General features: G+C 37.2%; 1 protein-coding gene across 3 annotated transcripts in view; it reads left to right on the top strand.

Moving 5' to 3' along the window:
• The window catches only part of MSANTD1 (Myb/SANT DNA binding domain containing 1), a 48,334-nt gene extending 37,148 nt beyond the window's left edge, over window positions 1-11,186 (top strand). For all 3 annotated transcript variants that reach the window (XM_066548685.1, XM_066548687.1, XM_066548686.1), the window contains 2 exons: window positions 1,059-1,343; window positions 9,992-11,186. In XM_066548685.1, coding sequence (XP_066404782.1) covers window positions 1,059-1,343; window positions 9,992-10,232 — 526 coding nt within the window. In that variant the 3' untranslated portion in view covers window positions 10,233-11,186. The remainder of the gene's footprint in view (window positions 1-1,058; window positions 1,344-9,991) is intronic.
• The last annotated feature ends 3,754 nt before the right edge of the window (window positions 11,187-14,940 follow it).

The following is a 14,940-nucleotide window of genomic DNA, read 5'->3' as shown; positions in this document are numbered from 1 at the left end:
TTGGTTCAGCTTTTTGTTAATTTGAATGAAATCTGGTTTATGGAAATGGGGCATCTGTCATTGGTCTTGCCTTTCCTGTTGTGTTCCCTTCCTGCATTTTGATTTAGAGTAACAAGATCCAAACTGGGAGAGGCAAATGAAAAGAAAGTTTGGGACTCTAGTTGGGCTGTGGAATTTCTTTGAGATGTATACTACATCTATATACCTCAGTTTCATATTTCTCAGTAAAAGAAAATAAAATAACAATGGGTAACTACTGAGATAGCAGTGAACTTGTCTGAAGACTGAATAATAAATCTCATAAGATACACATGAAGGAGAGGGTCATGGTTGATAGTCCACTGTAATGTAATGTTTTTGTGCATGCTGTTTCTAATGCATTATTAACTGTTTTAGGGGTTTTTTTTGTTTGTGGTTTTTTTGGGTGTGGTTTGTTTTTTTTTTAATAATGAAACACTGTACTTTTCCCTACCCTGATCTTTATTCTGTAACAAATGAACAGGTGTCTGTATGTCATGGTTGTTACAAGGATATTTACCAAGGCCTTTCAGGGCTTTTAAGCCATATTAGAAAAAGGATATGCATTATATTTATAGCCACTTCATTATAGAAAATAAATATTCATTATAGAAAATAAATATTCATTCTTTAAAGCATGAAAGCACAGGTCTGCCCTCAGTTCTGTAAAGGCTGTGGTGTGTTGCTTAGTCCAGTTGTCAGGCACTGCTGTCAGATTGTTTAGTTGGGTATTCTATAAGGGAAAGAAAATTATTCAACCACCAACACAATCCTGTTTCCATTAGAAGTTGTAATGTTCTTTATCTGTATTGAATTTCATTTGAGGGTTACATGCAACTTTTTGTAACAGGTCAAACCTAGGAAAAAAACCTAAAAGGCTTCACTGGAAGTTAAAGAAGAGAAGTGTCTAATTTTATTCTCATTAAAAGCATTCAGTTTGACTCCTAAATGTGACCAGAACAAATGTTTTGAGATAGATCTGTATGAAAAGTACTTTTTGTAGGAAAACAAGCTTTAATGTTGTGTGTCTTTTCTTACAGGAAATTAAAATGCATGACTGACAGTGAAACTGTGGCACCTGACTGGCCTTACTACAAAACCATTGATAGGATCTTATCCAAAGTGACAGACCACAGCGATGTGAAAATGCATGAAAATCAGCAGCCAGGTCCTTCTACATCTCAGACAGAGGCCTCGCAGTCTCCATCAGCCAAGTCTACACCTCTGTACTTGCCATACAACCAGTTTACATATGAAGGAAGGGAAGAATGCTTTGAAGATGAACATTCAGAGAGCTCATCAAGCTTGCTTTCTTACAAGCTGAGGTAGCATCTATTTTCCCCTCTTTTCAGGATTTTGCAGAATGAACTGAATTTGCTGTGTAAAGGGAACACCCTCACACATTTTTCTCTAACAGCTCTTGTATTTTTTCTGTAAATCACAAATGAGATCTGTTCCCCAATCTCAGTCACTTTGCTGAATTAGGGCATTTTCTTTATTCCTTTATGAAAGACTGGGAGGGAGTAGGAGAACTGGGCAAAAAGTTGTATATTATTGCCAAAACTCAGCATGCATGTCACGGCTCACATCAGGGAGAGTGTTCATAAAAGGAGTACAGGCATGTTCAAGAGAGTCCTGCGGTGCAATCAGAGATATAACATACTGCTTAGATGATTTTTGGCTTGCTCTAGTTCTGCTTTTGATATGACTATGAAATTTCTCTGGCTTCAGTTATTATTAAAATGGTGAAAAGATGCAAAATAAATATTTCTGTGGACACTGAAAAGCTGCTCATGCAGTTTGAAAGTACATTGCATCATTTTAAATACAATTGAGAATGTAATTTTTTTCAAAGTAAATGCTAGTTTGAGATGCAAACATGTGATTCCTTTTTTTTTTTTTTTTTGGATATGATTGGAGTTCCCTGGAAGGCAGCATTTTAACAAAAGGCAGGGTTGTACTCTTGATATAAATTTCAGACTTTACTGGTCTCATTTTTCATCCAGAGTGGTGTGAAATAAGAGCTGATTACAGTTTTCTGGCAGAAAAAAAGTTGATCCTAGAGATCCTTATCATGACTCTGTGAGGCTTTAACTGTAACAGTAAAATTACCTGTCAGTCATGCAACTGTAAAGATGATGAGCTGGAAGAAGAACCAACAAAGCAAGTTCGAGTTATTGATTCCAGACCCACTCTTGGATGAATAAAACTAAGTTAAATTCATTCAATCATTCAAGCATATAGTTATTGAATAACTGATTAATTTTAAAAACTTTTTATTTTTTTTGACAATGAATATTTACTAGGGTGTATAACTTTTGAACTATAGCAACATTTTTGTTCACAAGCAACAATTTTCTTATCCTAGTCCATTGTAAGTAGTTGATGTTCCTGATACACAAACTTGCTTGACTTTAGGATTTTCAAACTCCACAGTCACGTTTCAGATGAAATAACTTTATTCCCAGTTGGATTTACCATAACATTATTTAATATTTAATTAGAAGGTCACATTTCCACAAACATTGTGGAGTTTATTCACTCGACTACTTGATAACATCAGGCTCTTTAAAAATATTGGATGTTAAGTTTTTTTTCAGTTTAGGGACAACTCCAGGACAACACAGATTTTGTACCATAAGAGAGGACAGAGGTTGCCACACCAGGCTTCACAACAGAACATAGACATTCCTCACAGAGATCAAGTTAATCAACCCCAAACCCAATTCTGTTGTGCCCACAGTTTGCAGGTGGACTCTCATGTAGATGTTTCATTTACAGCTAAAATGGAAGCCACTAAAATCAGTCACTAAATTATAAGCTCTGGAAAATTTAGGCTATGATGCATTTTAGCCAGCATCAGGTTCACTGGTTTATTTATTTGTAACTTTATCCAAGGAAATACCCATACCTGTTCTAGTAAAAAGTATTTTAACTTTACTTGGCTAAATTTAGAAACTGCATCTCATTTAAATCTAGCCCCTGGTGGCACAGGCTGGCTTTCAGCTGGCTGCAAGTCTGGGCAGGCAATGCCACTCAGCCCCTGCAATGCTGCTGTGCCTGCTAGGAGTGGCTGTACTGGATGGCTCAGGAGGGTCTGGGAGCTGCAGGGAAGGGCAGGGCAGCTCTCAGGATGGCAGGACCTCCATAACTGTTAGAAATTCAGCCATGGTCTCACAGTCTCCACTATGAAAGAATTTTGTGCAGTAGAATATTGTGTACATCACTTAACAGCAAGGTAGTTACACAGTGAGAAGTTAAAATACAGTTCCCCTGTTTTAAAAGAAAAGGAGAAGCTGAGCAGTAGGTGCCACATGAGAGATCAGTGTAATATTCCAGGTGAGCATCGTGATTGGATTAAACATTAGAAACCACTTGTGATAATGGGGCATGTGTCTGGAAGGAGAAAAAGTGTTATTCCAATAGTCCTAGGGGGTTTGAAAAGCTTGTCCAGCTTTGACCTGTTTAATTTAGGCAGATGAATGAGAGCTGAGTAGGGAACCCTTTCTTGGCCAGAAGAAAATACATTGCTTGCTAGTGATACCACATGGGTTAAAATCACTTAGAGCTGCCATGTTAGACAAGGAAGTTAATTATTTTACTAATGGAAAATTATGAACTGAGGAAGCAATTTATAGCTTAAGCAATTAGTGTCTCATCCTGTATTTGAAAAACACTTTGAAATAGCCAACACGAGAGAAAAGAAGTAGCATAAAAAATTTGGGTCTATCTTGGCTATTTTATCAACGCCTTTGCCTCTGAACAGCAGACAATTGATCCAACAGATTCAAAAAAAGAACAAAAGACAATTCTGGGAATTGAAATCAAAAGAATGTTTTAGGTCCTGAATTTCCCTATTTTGAAAAACACACACTCATGTCTATATGAAAATACAGATGTGTTTTGCAGCTGTATATTTTACAACTTACATTACAGGGTTTTTTCTTCAGTAATAAAAATTGTAATGTTATGGCAACAATTGATAGGGAAAAAACTTTCAAACAGTAGTTCTCTCTAAATAAGTTTTAAACTTCTGAAAACTTTTCTGTTATTCCTTTAAACTCTCCAACACAGCTTTAGAGTGTCAGCTTTGTGTTTTTCACAGTATCTTTGAACATAGCAGGAGTCTACTTGGCTATATAAATTATAGCTTTAAAAAAATTCAATTGAATGTTTAGCTTTCATGATAGCAAAAAATGTCAAGTTTTGTACTTCAATCAGTACATATATATTGTCAAGCTAAAAATAGTTGAAACTGGTTTTCTTTGCATTCTGTTTGAAAAACTTTGAGTTCAGGACCTTCTTACAAAACCTAAATTTTGCTGGTTAGTGATAATACAATTAATGTGAGATAAAATTAACTTGAATTTTTGTTTCAAGTGTGTAGATGAGGGAAACATTTGGAATCCCTTTAAAGGGGTGCATGTAATTGCTTACACTTCTCTGACACTGTTATATAGTACAAAACATCTGACAATAATAGAATTATTCTATTATGGTCATAAAATATAATGCAATGTGGTGGAGTCTTGTACTGCAGCTTAAACTTTTAAAATCCAAATACCTGACACCACTATACATGACTTTTTATCTAATTGAAAACAGTGGTTTTTCACCCTGTGGATTAATTTATGGTCTTTGTTTTCATAGTAAAATAATGACAGAACATATTTATACAGGCTGTGAATGCAGTTCAGCCTTCATGTGTTCTGCTATTTCTATTGTACTGAAAATGGGGGTGAAAGAGTTACTTTCATAGATTAAAAGACAATAATAAAACCACTGTGCTCTTTAGTCTGACTTCTTGTTAGATACCACTTGAATTTGGTCATTTTTTATGTGGAGCCCAGAAATATTATGGAGAGGGTTCTTCCCTCAGCAGGGCACTTCTGCACTCAGGAGCCCCCTGTCTCTGCTGTCCTCCATTTCTTTGTTTCTATGATTTGTTTCACTCTGGGAAATACCAAATGTCTGGTCTAGTCCTGATAAATACAGAAGATGGAGAATTCACTCTTCCCTTCTTTCTAGTGATAAGGAAACCCTTGTTTAAACCACTCCCTTGTTTCTAATGTGAATTTAGTGAATGAAACTTTCAGATGTTACTTCTGCTTACCTTTCTTTTCAGTATATTGGAGAACCTTTCAATATTTTTTTCTTTCTGGCAAGGTGGTTGTGTGCCATGATTGTACTGTCTGGTATTTTTAAACGTAGATTTTAGAATTAATTTGCTACAGAAAGTTTACACAGGAAGAAAAAGTAAGACTTGGTAACATTAACTAGCCAAGATATGGATTAAAAGAAGTGCATTAAAACTTGGTGATGATACTAATTTGGGAAACAACATATTTGGCAAAGACTTTACTATTACTAAAATTATGCTATGGCTATTTAAATCTGAATGGGCATGATCTACAAAGAAGTTTGAGCTTTAGGCTATGTGCCTTATGTAGTGCATCTTAACTCATTGTGCAGACTTGTTATCCTAGCAAGGTGCTTTGCCCAGGCTCCAAGCCATTTGTGGTTCTTTTCTGTGCTTTACTTCAAAGATGAGTCTCATTAATCCCTGAATGCATTTGAATGATTGAATGAGCCTAGTTTACCAGAAGATCCAGGTTGCCTCATCCTCAGTCCTTATGTTCTGAATATCTTTATATAATCTCTAATATTAATGTTGATTATATCCAGACCATTGTTAATTATTTTACAAAAGACATGGATTATGGAGGTCTACTCGGATTTATATGGAGCTAAAAAACCCCAAACCAGTGAGAAACAAGTTTTAGGTGTTAAAAGCCATAAATTCTAAGAACTGATGGTACTGGAGACCCGTTTGCCATGAAGAAGTCAGAAATGAGGAATTCTTGTTAGGGTTTTGTGAAGGTAATACATTTTGATAAACAGAGAACTCTTTGCATTCAACTCCTGCTTCATTAATTATTCACACATGTCCCTGAAACAAGCTGTATTGGATAAGTGTAAGCAATCAATCAAGGAAATTTTAATTGAACAATGAATTAAATTGGTATTAGGTAGGCAGACAGCAAATGCATTTGAGACTTGCCTAATATGTTTCCTGATTGTATCTGGAGGTTTTGCTTTGTTCCCCCTCATGTCCATTACACACAGTCATTTCTGCTCAGTCTCCTAGGTGAGATGGAACAATTTCTTTCCCTTGTTTTGCTTCCTTGGATTCCTGCCTGTCTGTTTTAGAGCATAGCAGGGAAATAGCTTTGTGAGGCTCTGTTTGGAAAGTGGTCCCAGTGCCAGAGCCCTTCCACACTTGGTTCATGTGGTCAGAGGAATAACAATGCCAATCTCTTGTATACTCTGCCATAGGCACTGGAAGCCCAGCAGAGGAGTACCAGCAGATTGTATTTTTGAGGTCCTTACTTCTCTAGACCCTTCTTTCCTGAGATTTCCCTCAAAATCTACCTTCAGAGACTAGGCTTGGCAACGAAGGAGGTGCTCCTTCAGCAGCTTGTGGATGCTGTCAGGATCTGCTGCATCCCTGTTGTCACAGAGGTGTTGGCTGCACAGGAACACACCATGGAGAACAGGCATCAGGAACTGGTTGATGCCACAGCCATCATCAGTAGATCCTTATTCTTGTGCCCATACACTGGCAAAGGAGATATGTTCCTAGCTGGAACTATTTGAGGATACTGGTGCTGCTTGGGTTACTTGGTGCTGAACCCACATTCCTTCTTCTCTCTTGAATTTGTTATAAAAAATTTCTGACAGAGGGGTCTCTGACATGCTGCCCAAGACATCTAGAACTTCTCAAGAAAGATGGCTCAGAATTTGAGGAAACACTTCAGTATTCAAATAACTCATCACTGGATGGGCATCACCGGACATTTGACATTGTTTCATGTTGCAAGTGCTCTTTGCTTGTAAATGAGATTCTTTAGAGCCTTCTTTTGTAGGGCCCTTCTCAAGAGCTCCCTTTCAGCAGCAATTCTGCAAGAGGAGAGGATTTTATGTGCCAATTCCTTACTGTGAACTTGTGAGTGACCACAGAACCCTTTCAGTATCAGTCAGTGGAGAGAAAATGAGATTGGGACCATCACCAAAGCTTGGGCTTTCTGAAAATTTCTGAAATAAGTATTTCTTTTCAATGAAGGCTAATTATAAAGTTGTGTTTGTTACTGTAAACAAATGTAGGGAGTACTTGGGAGACCTTGAAGAGTCCTTGGGTCATTGCTTTTGAGAGCACTTCTCTGTGCTAAAACACTGTTCTGAGCTAGCACTCTTCAGTGAGTATTTTTTAGTTATTAGCAGACTGCAGATACTGCTGACGCAGTAAAAATTTGCCGCTCCTTTCTCTCTGGAGCTGTGCAAGGCACTTACTGTCTTGGATGTATGGTTTCATGTCTTACAGTTCTTTGATGGATTTAACTGAAAAACGGGTAAAACCCTTTACAGACTCTAGGAAAACACTTCAAAGATTCTTTTCTCTTAAAAATAAGGCTTATTTTAGATCTTTCAATCTAAATCACTTCATCTTGGTTTTTTATGTTTTTTTTTTATGGTTTGGTTTTTTTGTTGTTGTTGTTCTTGTCTCAGTGTAAATTGAAATCCAAATGGTGGCTACTGTTACCAAGAAAGACACACAATGCTCAGTGCATCTCAGTACCATTGACAAGCCTCAGATTTTCTCTCTCATTCCTTGTTAAGGACCATTCTCACCAGTGCTTATGTTGGCAACACACAAGCCCTCTTGTGGAGTGAGCTCGTACTGGTTTCAAGACAAGAGGTTTTACCACAGCTATTTTCTAGCACTGTATGGTGAAGAGAACAGAGATTCATCAAGTTTCCAACATTTAAATCCTCTGTGAAGACAAGTTTAAATTCAAAAGATAATTTTGGCTAAAATTATATCACCACTTCAGAAAGTTTCTTGCTCTGCCTATCAGAAAGCAAGCATTCTTTGTGAATGTGACTGCAGTGATGGGAACCTTGGAATAACAGATTCAGTGCTGTCCTTAGACAACAGATCTGCTGTAGATCTTTTCCACCTGTTTGACCTCTTTGAGAACCACATTTGAAGTAATTCTGGCCCTTAGAGTTAAGGGAAACAAACAGAATTTAGTGTTATCCAAGACCCATTCTCAAAGGATTGTGAGACTGATAATTTCAGTGACCTGCAGCAAGCTTGACCCACAGTTTGGGCAGACCCACAGTTTGAGCAGAGCAGCATGTATTTATTTTATTCACATATATGATGCCCCAAATCAAATATGCTATATAGAACCAGCAAAGCTGAATTTATTGTATACCTTCCAAAGTAGATAGTATCTCACCCTTTTTGGGTCACTGCACTCTTAAATGTCAAAGGGCTTGTGTCTTTTTCTTATATTTGCATTAAGCCTTTCAGGTGCTAAGGATTGTTTATCTCTCCTGCTGACAGATCTGAATGTCACAGTGGCTGCTGCACAAAGCCTGTCAAGTAGGATATGAACATGAATCAAATTATGATACAAATCTGTCACAGCTGAGTGACCTCACCCCCCCTACCCTTCTTCACATTAATAAAAACACATTTCTCAAGAGTTCAAGTTATCCTTATTCAAGGATGTCTTAAAATCTGCAGCATGTTGACATGGCATTCTAGTCACAACTGTACTATCTCATTATTGCTTTTCACCTAGAAAGGATACTGCATTTGGCAGAACATGACTGAGATTGCTGTTTGTGTCAAGGGACTTCCAAGACACATCATCAGATATCTTTGATGTTGGGGACTCCAGTGTGGAGTTACAAAAGTGTAAATGAAGACATGGTCTTTCACTTAAAGTTAGGAAAGGAGTTATCCAGTTCTAACTGGAGGTTCCTCAGATGTGTACACTTACACATATGCCCTTTTTCCTCTTTCACAGTTTAGCATGGTTCCTTCTTAGGCTGCAGGTTAAGAGACACAGATCTGTGTGTGTGCTCTCACTTGTATGCCACATGGGCTGCTTTTGACTGCGTGGCTCTGTCACCCCAAGTTAGAACATGTGACCTTTACACCTTGAGAGCACTGTTTTTATTGCCATGTTTATCTCTCTTCCAAAACAGAAACCCAGCATGATAAAGCATAGAGGAAATTCTTAAAATGTTCCCCAAACTCCACATGGCAGCTCTGCATATTTCACACGAGGATGTCCATTGCCCTTCTCTGGACACACTCCAGCCCCTCAATGTTTTTCTTGTCATGAGGGGCCCAAAAATGGGCACAGGACTGGAGGTGTGGCCTCACCAGTGCTAAGTACAGGGTGACAGTCACTGCCCTGGCCCAGCTGGCCACAGCACTGTTGATCAAGGCCAGGTGCCATTGGCCACCTGGGCACGCCTGGCTCATGGTCAGCCACTGTCAACCAGAACCCCCAGGTATTTTTCTGTCTTTTCAGACTTTTGTGTTTATAATGTTTTGTGGTGGAATATAAGAAAAAGAGTGGTCAGTGCCACTGCTGTGTCTTGGCACAAGGGCAAATTCTGAGACTCATATTCTGGAGTGGGACCAGCCTTACTGATGCAATGCTGCAAGATACTACCACATGTAACCCTGCAGCACTTTCTCTGGATTGGGATGGTTATAGCAGCTTTAAAATTGGAGTTTCAATGGCCACATAAGCCAAATGTCTCTCCCAGTACAGTGTATAAATTCAATGTGTAAGACATGTCAAGATAAAAAAGAAAAAAAAAAGCCTGGTATTCTCAAGGGAAATTTCTTATTAAAAACATTGAGATGTAAAATCTCTTTTTTTTTCTTTTTCTTTTATTTTCTTTTATTTTTTTACAATCTGCAACATTATTCAATAATGTATTAAATACTTATGTTGTGGCACAAACTTGAGAGGGAATTTATTGGATAACACAGGGATTTATAAATATGACTAGGCAGTAGCTTGGCCAAGAATATGCTATTGAATTTTGGGTTCTTTCTTTTTATAAATCTGACTCTAATTCCTAAAAAATATTCACATTTCAGAGCTGAAGAAAGACCAGTTAAGAAAAGAAAAATGCAAAACTGCAGTTTCCAAAAGAAGAAGCTAAAATTAATGGAAGCCATGTTGGAAGAACAAAAGAAGTTGAGTAGAGCTATGGAAGAAACCTGTAGAGAAGTGCGCAGGATCCTGGATCAGCAGAACATAATTCAAGTTCAAAGCTTACAGTTACAGGAGAGAATGATGAATCTACTGGAGAAAATGATCTCCAAGTCTAATGTGTAGTTTCCGTTGTGAATGCCTCTGAGTTTACTATTGCTATTATAGATAACCATTTATTGCACACCATATGTGTGTCTGTTGCCCTATTCCCAGGTTTTCCATGGAAATTAAAACCCTAGTGTAATCCTAGTTCAGAAAAGAAAACATAATGCAGGGTGAGAGCTATCCAGTATGATAAAATTAGTGCAATATATGCCTAAGTTGAATTATTTTTATACAGAAAGGTTAAGGGATAAATAGCTCGGGGAACTGAAGTACTATTTATGCCTAAGTCAGGTATTGTTTTGCAAACAGTGGTGCTGTATATTGCTTCACATCAAGGACTGCAGCTTAATCTGTTTTAGGAGAGTGAAATAGTGCATTTCTAAACATGGTTATTGCACCTTGACTTTGCTGATGATTAAACCCTGTTTTGAAACATATGCCTGATCATATAAGTGACCTATGGTTCTTGTAAAGAGCTAGTTGGGACCATGAGATACATAATTTTAAACTCCATGCCTGATATGAATAGTACTCTAAAGTATGAGGGTAAAAATAGTCTATTCAAATACATTTTTGATATAAAAACAAACGCCCCAAACCACCTTCCTATATACTGAATACTAAAATGTATAGAAGATACTTGAAGTTGCTTTTGATATTAAACGTTTAATTTTTTTTCATTATTAACTGGAATCTGTTGACTTAACAAACAACCAGCAATGAAAACTTTCATTTATTCTCTATCACAAAAGAAAAGTATTGTACTGTGTGTATATACATATATATATAATGTCTATCAAATGAAATAAAGAAAAAGAAGAAACTTACTGCTTATTGGTGGGCAGATAGTGTGCCTTGGGGCAGCAAAGGGTACTGGGAATGATAAGCACAGCCAGAGGTTCACAGTCACTGATGGCAGGGTGAAGAACAATGTCTATCAAATAAAATAAAGAAAAAGAAACTTACTGCTTATTGCTGGACAGATATGCTTGGGGGCAGCAAAGGGTACTGGGAATGATAAGCACGGTGAGAGGTTCACAGTCACTGATGGCAGGGTGAAGATCCGCGGTGCTGATGCCCAGATGGACAGGGATGCACCACACGAGGGAGCCGCAGGCACGGAGGATGATACCCAGGGGGCTGAGATGCAGCACCAGCTCGGGATGGCTCCTCCATGAAACGTGACATTTAAATAATCTTTCACTTAAATTCGAAAATTGGCCGGCACAATTTCCTATATGCCTTTTCCTTTTGTGTTCTCCTTAAAAAACCCGTATTTCTGCCTGTTTTACTGCAAGAGCAAAGGTTGGATTCCAATATAGAAGCTAAAGAATTAGTACAAGGAACTCAGGCCATTTTACATTTTCACTGTTGAATAATGTCCCCTCTTAAAACTTTGTCTTTGAAGGTGTTTGCATTCTCCTATATAATTTAATGTGTTGTTGCCTAAAGGTGAGCTAAAATATTTTAAATCCCTGACACAACAAATTAATCTCTAATTATGCTTGCTGAACAGGATGAAGGTTATACTCACCAAGCAAATTAATAATATGTGGAAATATTTCTTAGAAGGACCTCCAGGTATGAAGATTAAAAGTTATTAAATATCTAAATGTGGCCCATTCCTACTGATTTTAATTAATGATAACAGGATACGGCAAATGTAGTAGAAGACTGAACTTGGAGAAAATGGTGGCTACTGAAATATAAACAAAGTAACTGTCCCTCACCCCACCTTTACTACAGTGATTACACGATTGGAAAAATGCCAAGTTTCTTTTCTGATTCTACATTTCAAATGTAGATCTGTCATGCATTCAGGTAGGCCACATGTTCAGTGCCTCCTGATACTTTAACTTGTTTACAGCAAGATATAAAGAAATTCTCCCCTGACTCCACAGGAATTAATGGTATTTACTCTTACTATCTACTTAAATCATATAGCAATTAAATCCAATTAATGAGCAGTAACAATGGCAGCACAGCTGAACCTTGTACTGTAGAGTAGGTATCCCCCCCTCCTTCCCTGGTATTACAGCTCCAGATCTGTAGGAACACAAGAATAGAGAAAATCTCATTCCTTGCCTGCTACCACAAGGAACCATGTCATACAATCCCTTTTGTAAATGTGTGAACCTGTTTCTTAAAACGAGTTAGGTGTTTTGTCCCCAGAATTGCATGAAGATCTGCATTACAGACAGGTAAATGCAGTTTATAAAATTGCTTCTAGGATTGTTCCTGATTAATTTATACCAATTTTTTTCTTGTATCAATGCTGATTTTGTTGCTTTATATGGCATTTACTCTTGAGAGCTAGAGGTCATGCCCCATGCAACCCTTCTTCTGATGGATAATACTCTTTTATAAGGTAGGATTTTGATGACTGTTTTGCTAAGTTTGCTCTTTTGAGTTAATCCATTTTAAAAATGAGTGCTACAGCATTCTAGATGAGACTCCAAACGTTATCTTACATAACTGCTTTAAAGGACATGGTATTTTCTGGTGTTTCTGAGATTTTTTTTCCATATAAAACATCACTTCTAGTAGTTATATTTAGAAGTTCAAGTTTTAAATCATCATCTCTTTAACAAAAGGTTTTTTTCCCACCCTGCAGATTACCTGTGTTCTAGCCCTGTTTTTGCCTAGAGAGTGAATACAGCAAAGCTTTAGACAAATATTACAAGTTTTATGTATGACAGAACTTTTCTAATGCTTTTTGACAGGTTGAAAATTCCCCACCTACCCATAGTTTCCTTTTGCTGCTGTTCCTTTTGTTTCTGTAGAGATTGAAGGTTTACTTGAAAAAATAGTTTGAGTGTTTTTGAGGGGATTTATTTTTTTGTTTGAGGTAGTCACAGCCTCTTCCACTGTATGGGATAGTTAGCTGCAGGTACAGATATTTGAATGTTTGTGATATTCAGACAAATTATAACTTGAGAGACCTGCCTAGAATTAAAATTCTTAGTAGAATTCCTGGTTTTGCAAAACAGAGACAGACACTGCTGCTGTGTCTGTATGAGTAGGGAGCTGAGTATAATAAGTGTTCAAGGGGAGCACATGAGGAGTTACCCAAGTTTATCATTTTAACTATGACATTAAAGGAACTCTCTCATTCTAAAAGTGTGATCAAAAAAGAAAATGTAGCATAGGAAAACAAATTTCTTATTTTCAGGGCAGTAATGGGGTCAACTCAGTTTGATATCACTTTCACCAAGTGAAGCGCTTGTATTACACGTACACACACAGATGGTGCAAATGGAAAAAGTTAAATAGGGGAGGGAATACACTGCCTGGAGGCAGGTGACTTTGTAAGTGATGTGATAATAAAGGAAAAGGAACCTGAGGAGGCAGATGAGAAAATGAGACATTGAGAAACATGCAAGCAATTGAGAAGCAGATTTTGATGAAAGATGGGAAAAAATATGTTGGACAAAAGGGCAATGTAAATGCTCAAAAAACCCCAGTAATGACTGGGATGAGGGAACACAACACTTTAGAAAGTGAAAATGAAAGAAAAAACATAAAGCTGAAGGAGAAAACTTTGAGTATGAAAAGCTAATGCTAGTGAAATTCTGTATATTTTGAATAGAGAGCCCCTAGAGGTAACTTAAACAAGTTACAAACAGTGTAAAGCAAGGAGTGACAGTTTTTTTCCACCAGAGAAAAATAAGGCTCTGAACAAACATTTGGAATCAAGGATATTTTTCACAGAGGAGAGAGGTTAAGTAATTTGTAGGAGGATCCTGTAATAATTAAGTAACATTTTCTCATGCTGGTATTAAAATTTGCTGGATAAAAATGTTGGTAAATTTTTTAAAATTTATTTTTACTTTTTGACTTCAAACTGGAGAAGCATTTTAAGACTTCAGTTTATTTCAGGCCCTGTCAAGTTGAACAGTTATCCACCAGACCAGGATATAAATTTATGGATGGGGAATGGCTTCTATCATATTCTCCATAAACTGCTCTGTCTTGCAAAGAAAAAAATAAAACAGAACAAAAAGATGTATGCAGGATTGTATTTATTTATTTTTTTTTCCACAGACAGCCTGCCCAAATTGGTGTAGGCAAATAGCTTACCACTCTGTAGATTTACCCCAAGTTGACAGCCTGGTTCTGTGAACAGTCTCCTGTTCTAAAGTCAATGACACTACCCAAATGAATAAATATATTGAAATCTTTATGTATATGTTTGCAAGATCAGTTCCTATGCTGATAATGTAATGTGAAAGACAAATTTAAAAAAGAAATTTAGGAACATTTGGTGGTGTTATGTCAGCAAGTAAATACTAACCATCTGGTCTCTAGATTGCTAATCTATTTCCCCTGATTTTATGGTAGCATGCTTCCTGTGTCTGCAAGCTTGAGACTACATCATTAAACTTTTGTGTTGATCTTTTTTAGTGTTTTAACAGAAACATTTGAAATACTTTGCCATTTTGGGTGCGAAATTTTCTTCCTATGCATATTTTTTCTGGATGGAAATTTTTCATTCTGTTACAGCTTATTTTAAGGTATTTATTGAACCACATTTCTAATAAGGATGAATAATTTCAGGTATGTTCTTTAAAAAGCAGACCAGTCATCCACAGTGAATGACATCCAGTTATGTAGGGATGACTAATTACTACTGGTAATTAGATGTCAGTTTGATCCTAGTATCACATAGTACCAGGTTGAAGGGACCCTGTCCAGACTTTCTTGGCTTTCTTTGCTGCAGCAGCAG

Source organism: Molothrus aeneus, chromosome 4, assembly GCF_037042795.1.
Source record: "Molothrus aeneus isolate 106 chromosome 4, BPBGC_Maene_1.0, whole genome shotgun sequence".
NCBI classification, from domain to species: domain Eukaryota; kingdom Metazoa; phylum Chordata; class Aves; order Passeriformes; family Icteridae; genus Molothrus; species Molothrus aeneus.
Note: the sequence above shows the minus strand (reverse complement) of the source record. Positions and strands in the feature narration are given on the sequence as shown.